Genomic DNA, 7,410 nt, shown 5'->3' on the forward strand with positions numbered 1-7,410 from the left:
ATCAGACCCCAGCCCAGGCAGTGGCAGGACAACATCGCTACTGCGATCCAGAGTGAACCCCAAGTTCACTAGAGTCCAGCTTCAGGGCACAAACCATTTATTTCTCAGYTTCTTAAAGGTTCCAGAATACTTCCGACGAAGAACAACTCGATGTCATTTGCTTTACCTTCACCACAACAATAAAACGTAAACATAGCATCTCTTCTCAGCACACCTCCACCTCCCCAGCAGTTTGCTCCCGAACAGCGCCACGTCACCGTCGCTGCAATTTAGCAACGGGAGAGCGTTCCTGGGCCATCCACGCAAACAGGATCGTTGYGTTCTTACACACGGAACGAGATCAGAATCCTCCCTGCCCGAATCTCTCCTGAGAGCAGGGAGAAAAGGGGGGCAAAGAAGGCGACGCTTGATCATCCAAAACATTTATTGTGAAAATATGAGACTGAAAGAGAAATAGGTGAAACCATTAGAAATATTTATTGTTACAGCACACCACAGAGGTCACACACCACCCCTGGCTTTTCCTCTCACGGAGACACAGTACAATCTGTTTGGTACAGTGATTAGAAGAGGAAGCTGTTGGCAACCTGTTTCAAACCTTCCTGTTAAGACTTCAGTAAATGGCCTCTTTACTGCAGTTACGAATGCAAGGAGCTGCATTAACCCCTTCAGTACTAGCCCAGCTGCCTCTCTGGACTACAGCTTTCACCCAAGGGAAGCACCGAGCTAGAAAGCACAGGCTGGGCYGGGATATTCAGTTCCCTGACTGGCAGTTACAGGGGCTTGGCACAGCATCACCACAGCTTCCCCTGGGATGGCTGGCTTGTGTCTCCCTTGTTGCCAGGAGGCTCATGGAAAATACCTGGGGCACAGACTGTGATGCTCTCTCCTCATCCATGATGTGGTGTGCCAACCCTATTTAACAGGGTTCACTCCAAGTGCTAGCAGCAAAAGCTGTGCTCCTAGGACAGGTCCCTTCAAGACCTTATTGGGAGAGTCCAGCATTCACTCCTATGAATTACAAATTAAATAGGGTAAAATTAAACAAGTTGACACCAAGCGAGCAAGGGACTAAAGGCAACTGAAAGAAAAACGTTCCACAAAAACATTAAAGACATCTCTGTGCTGAMGAAGACAAGGCTCTCTCTGGTGGAAAAAGTGCGCATTGCATGACATTCAAGGTGGTAACTCAGAAAAAAGGGAACAACAATCTTGCCTGAAGAAAAAAAAAATCACAAGGCTGAGAAATAAGATACAGATCTGCCCCATTTTAGCTTCAGCTGTGAAAGCTGAATGAACAGTTGTTGTAACAGGCCTGTTCCAAACACTGACTGTGGTAACTAGTGCATTTATTACATAGGCACCAAAATTATCATTAAGCCTACTGTGCCAATATCAGAAAAAGTTGAGCTTGTTTTCTGAAGTTGCACACTAATCAACAGAGATAGGTCTGAATCCTGTGGAACAGTGGCTTTAAGAAACATGAATTACAAGCTACTGCAGTGAAAATGAAAATAGGGCAATTCCAAGGTGCATGCCACTTTGAGGACTTGCACTCTGCATCCTGCCCCTCACAGAAGGGCCTGAATGCCCAGTCCAGTCTTTGGAATTTAATAAACTTAGGTAAAAAGAGAAGAATGATTAAAAAAATTACCGCTGGCCCATCACCACTAGTTGGAGAGCAGCACAGTCTCTGGGAATATTTATAATTGTCTAGCACCGGATCACATAACCCCAAAGGCAGTCAYTAAAAGTCTTGAAGAACCCTCTGTGTCCTTCTTCTGCTGTGCTGCAGAAGAATGGATTAAGGGTTGCATCTTCAAGAATATAATAAATAAAGATCTGCAATGTCCTGAAGAGCATCTGCAAGCTGGCAAATAAGCTTGCTTCCAAGAACGGCTAAATCTGCCTGCCACCTCGCTAGCCAGGCAATTTTCCAAATAATTAATCAGCTATATCAACCCAAGTCCCTCTAAACCATGCTAAGTACAGAACTGTCCTCCACAGTAAAGATCCCCCCTAACTACTTATTGAACAGTCTTTGGAGTGTTAATTTAAGACACTTCATACTTCATATCTGGTACAGAATGAGTCTCAATCACCCTGGACTGACCTTTCCAGTCTCCTACACTACAGGGAAATATCAAACAACGAAAGCTGGCAACTGAAAGCAGAACTGATCTCTGTCCATCTGAACGTTGCAAAGGTGAACTCTGACTCCGATGAGGGTGCAGAGCCATTAAGCGATGACTTACAACTCACAAAATAGGCAGTAGAGTCCTTGTCATAATTTAAGAGCTTTGTCAGATTTCTGTAAGTTCAGCTCTGCTGGTACACTCAGCACCATGCATTACCATAGACAGATAGGGAGAGCAACATCTGAATGGGAATCCTTAACACTGCCTCTGACTCATGCTGAGTGGCAGATCAGCTCTTCACCTCACACTGGAGAACTGTTTCTTTCATCAACGCTGCTGCAGACAAGTGTAAAGCGAAGCAATTGCTCTGAGCTTAGCCCAAAAGTAACAGCCTCACTCGTAAACTGGTTTTAAACCACAGTGCCAGGGAAGAACTGTTTTCCACCTGTAGCACAAAATGTTACAGGAGCTCAAGACTTATTGCCTTCATTTAGCCTGACTGCAGTCTGCCCATGCCCTTATGGTGCCTCACAGGTCCTCACACCTTCCAGCCACTGATTTGTATGAATCGGTGATTCATCAATCACTGATTTAGAGACAGAATCAGAAAAGCAAAGCAAAGGGACTGAGAGGACTGAACTGAAGGCAACAGAAAGGTCTGGAGGGCTCATGAGTGCAGTGTCTCTTTCTCATAAAGCCAGATGCCTATGACAGCCATTTATAAACACATAAGCACTCTAAGGGGAGGACTTTCTGTGGATTCAGTCAGAGCAGAGGCAGATTTACAGTTGAAACCAAATCTAAAGAGCATTTGGATTTGGAAGTTTTCGAGTTGTTGTTGTTGTTTAATCCCGAGACAGCGCAGCTGAGTGAGTTTAGAATTTAAGTTACAAAAAAAGAAAGCACTAGAAAATAATCTTGATACAAGAGCAATAATCAGCTGAGGTTCCCCACCCTGCACAGGGAATCCTGCTCCACAATCCGCCCAGCACAGCTGGGATGCTGCCAAGGCATTGCTTAGTCCCAGCTCATGCTGGGATGGCAAACTGTCCTGGGTGAAAGTTATGTGGGGGAATCCCCAGAAGTGGGAGTTAAGATGCTGCCACCAGTTCTGGTTTTGGCCTGTTCTTGATGGGTGATGCTTCTGTGGAGGAAAGAGAAACTTGTTACAGAAACTGAATGCAAAGAATCTCCAGAGTCACTGCCTGTGGAAGAACTAGGACTCACATTCCACTTCTCCACAAAGCAACAAATACTTGTGGAGCACCCAGAAAGTCACTGAACTAATACATGCTCATTACAAATAATTCTACATATCCAATCACACCTATTCCCCACACCACTCAAAGAACAATTTCAAAATGTACCCCACAACCTTAATAAGCCACGAGCACAGCACACAATACAGATCTGGAACAGCAAGCAATTTCTCAGAGGGTAGACATGCTTTGCCACTCACCCCTTTGTTCCACCAAAAGGGATTTAAACAGGGCCCAGCCACCTACACGCAGCAAGGACAGCTCATATTTTCTCTGGCCATCCTGCTGTCAATGTACAGACAGGACATCCGATCCATATTTAATAGTAAACAATAGTAAAAAGAAACAACCCCCCTTCTAATATCCCACATTTCTTTGGGCAGATTTCACAGGGGAATTGGCTTCTTATAGCTCCTGGCTTCCAAAAGCATGAAAGAAATCCAGCTTCTGCAACTGATGGCTCAGTGTCTGTTTTCCCAGGAGATGGATCCTTTTCCAGGTTGGCTTCTGGCACCCAGCTGAGTCCAGCTGTGCTTCACCATTCATCTCGAGTGCTGGCACTCAAGTGAAGACAGAACATCTGGTAAAATTCTGTGATGATTCCTTCCTCACCAGGCCAGCAGCACCCGTTTGGTCACGCTGCATTCTGAACCATCTCTCTTGCTCCCTTCTTAGCATCTAGCTGCAGAAACCCAGCAGCTGAATTTCTGGATTGCTCAGGAGCAAACAAGCACACCACATCAGATCTGTGGAGCACRTGCTTCTGCAGTGCTGGAATTCCAGGACACCAGTGATTCTCATCCAGCTGGTTCAAAATTACTATTGCTAGCTGCAGGAAAGTCACAAGAACTACGAGTTCTCATGAGCCTCAATGAAATCTAGTTCTGCGTAATGCAAATGCTAATATCTGTGGTAACAAAAAAAGCCTCCCTAATTAGCAATTAGATACCCAGGGCACCAGTTTGCATGTCAAGCAGATAGCCAAGAAAGGAGAAGTTCTCTATGCAGCTTTGTCACAGAACATACACAGGATATTCCAGTGCAGCTGGCAATCCACAGCATGTACACAGTGTGAYTCAAGACTACCACATGCAACAAAATGTGGGAAACTCAGATAAATAACTAGATGCCAGCTGAGCAGAGTAAGAGGATCCTGAAGGTAAAGGTTCAGCAGAATTTGTGTGAAGAAAATTTTACAGCCCATATCAATGCTGCTTTAAACCAAAAGATCGATTCCTTCACATTTACCAGGACAATACTTACGTAAAGTGAGGGTCTCAAACTATTTCAYAGAGCTGAAAAGATGCATGAGAAGCCAAAGCTGCACAGTATTTAAATAAAGTATACCTGGGATCTCTTCTGGGAGTGGCTCTGAAGGAACTTCTGGAAGCTCAATCTGTTCCTGCAAGAACATCAAAGATGACACATGCCCCATATGCCAGGCTGTGGTCACAGAGCCTTGTGCCACAGTTCCATGCAGACTTTTGGGGAACAGAGTATCAATGCAAGAGGTGTCACACACAAACTGATAACTACCCCCAGAGTTGCAGGAAGAGTCCCATAGGCTTCAGTATTGTCCAGTAAAGGAGAGCAAGGTTTTTTTCTTTTATTAACTGGGACTTAATAGGAGCCTGTGTCAGCTGTGAAATCCCTCAAAGCATTGCTAGTTGCAAATATTCTCTACCTCAGTCTCCACTGACTGTAYGTTTCCTACAGTGAAGCCAAGTCAGGGTTTGGAAGAGCAACAGGCACTATGGAGATGGCTGGGAATGCTAACTTACACTGACTTGTGTTTATCTGAGCAYGATCCAGGATGTTCACAGTCTGCATCTAGTAAAGTGGAATAGTTATCCTGAAAGCCCAGAGATCAGCTGACTGTAGCAAACAGCTAATAAAGTACAACACTTAAAAATATCTTGTTTCAAAAAAATGACCCCTGAGTACACAGCAATTAGCTTGATCTTTGATTATGCAGGAACTGGACACAAATAAGTATAAATGGGATCTCTGGCAGAAAGGTAAACTATCAATAGTGGGGGAAAAGGACATCTCCCGTTAAAAATAGCTTCTTGGAAATGTAGATTAAAACTAATTAAAAGAACATCAAATTAGTCCTACCTGAGTAATGGCGTTTAATTCTTCTAAAATGGCATCTTCATCTTCTTCTGTCAAGCTGCCAGCCAATATCTCATCTATTTGCTGTAAAAGAGAGGAAAAAAAATATTCCAGTCAACAACAGTGTAACAACAGAAGTTCTATGGCTTATAGTGAGAAAAACACACAAAGGAAACCAGTGTAAACATGGGGTGAAGGAACATTCAAAATTAACAAACTTATTTTTTTGTACGGGGAACTGAGATTCATATTCCAATTTGATTGTTTCCTAAATAAGATAAGGAACGTAAGGCATACTGGACAAATTCTGTATGACAGGCTGTCTCTGCTCAGAGCTACTCATGCATACAGTACGTACCCTCTGGTACTCCACAGCATCTTGGGTTTCACCTATTATTCTTTCCACCTCTTCTATTGACATAACCTGGAGAAAAGAGGCAAAAATCCATCCATATGTAAGGCTTGCAGGTAGATAGGTACAAACATCCAGGACTCTGCCCAGTCCAAGGCAAGAGCACACTCAGCTAATTTAGTCATACATACCTGGTGCATTTTGTTCAGACATTCATTGCCTATTTTCAGACCCTCAATGACCTTCATTTCAATCTGGGTGAATTCAATATCTTGGACCTGAAACAGGAAGGAGGGAAGCATCACAGGCTGTCACGTTCCCGTCATTTGCCAGATACAGATTGCCAAGACCCCCAGAGAAGCTGCAAGCCGCAGAGAGCCAAGAGCCCCTTTTCTAGTGAAYGGGGGCTCCAATCATACCAGGCCAATGAGAAACATGCACAAAACCCCTTTAACTCAGGCAGCTGCAAAAGCAAATCCAATAGGCCTTCAAGTGATTTCCTTGTTGACAGTCTAAGCTAAGGCCAGGGTTTTAATGGTCACCCCAGAATGAACACATCCATTTCTGAAATCAAGGTAGAGAGACAAGTCTAAGGAAGTTTCTGCTACATCTTTTGATGCAGTGACTAAAGTCTAGCGATTTACAAAACACAGTAGCGCAAAACCTGCACTACAACTTAAAACATGTTCACTGCTTGATTCTTTAGGGAAGACTCATGGTGTAACTGTGATTTCGGAAGCATCTGCACTTCTGTCAGAATAAACCTCAATTAGGACACAATAATTAAAATGCAATTCCACAGAATCAGAAGGAACACACAGCTCGCAAATAACACTTATAAAACCTGCAGATAACAGGTCATTCGCAGGCTATAACAACTGATTCTTGCTTACCATCCGTTCCAAGTTGCTGATTTGGTTTTCCGTTTTATCTAGAAGTTGCTCTTGGTAACGCTTCTTCTTTAGCAACAGCATAGCTTTTCTGAAGGAAAGGAGGAGGAGAAAAGCTCAATATAGAATAAAGCACATGAGCCTAAAAAGACTGCACCAAAATTGTATTTGTTTGTGTTTTGTTCTTCCAAAGTGGGTGAGGAGGAAAAATGTGCAACTTAAATGCAAACTCTGAGTTGCTTCTGTAAAGAATAAGGATGAAGAAATTAATCCGAAATTCACCATCCGGCACCAGAAAACTTAGGTGTGTTAACCACAGACTAGGACTTCATTGCGCTGCATGTGCAACAGCAATGCAAGACAGAGCCTGTGCTATGAAACGCTTATGATACACATACAGAATAAGACACAACAGCAGGCACTTGACATGCTATTCACACAAGCCACTGACAGTTTGTGGTTAAAAAGAAGCAACAGATTTTGGAAGGCCTGTTTTAAAAAACACCAACTTCGCAGAGGCGACGYCCCCCTTACTCTTTTTTGCCCTCTTTCAGCAGCTGCCTGGCCAACGCTCTCTCCTTCTCCAGGTGCAGGCTCACCCGCTTCTGGTACTGCCTCAGCTTGTCCCGCTGCTGCTTCAGTTGCTGAGGAGGGAG

At 43.9% G+C, this 7,410-nt stretch overlaps 1 protein-coding gene across 1 annotated transcript; it reads right to left on the bottom strand.

Annotated features, from left to right (window-relative positions):
- Positions 1-454: 454 nt before the first annotated feature.
- On the bottom strand, positions 455-7,410 carry CHMP6 (charged multivesicular body protein 6; the record flags this gene model as incomplete). Its single annotated transcript, XM_085311908.1, has 7 exons — positions 455-3,282; positions 4,745-4,799; positions 5,516-5,596; positions 5,871-5,936; positions 6,056-6,142; positions 6,758-6,845; positions 7,289-7,410. Coding segments are annotated over 7 exons (552 nt in total), but the record flags the coding sequence as incomplete, so codon positions are not given.

Source organism: Rhea americana, unplaced genomic scaffold (genome assembly GCF_003343005.1).
Source record: "Rhea americana isolate MKP2758 unplaced genomic scaffold, rheAme1 scaffold_351, whole genome shotgun sequence".
Lineage (NCBI taxonomy): Eukaryota > Metazoa > Chordata > Aves > Rheiformes > Rheidae > Rhea > Rhea americana.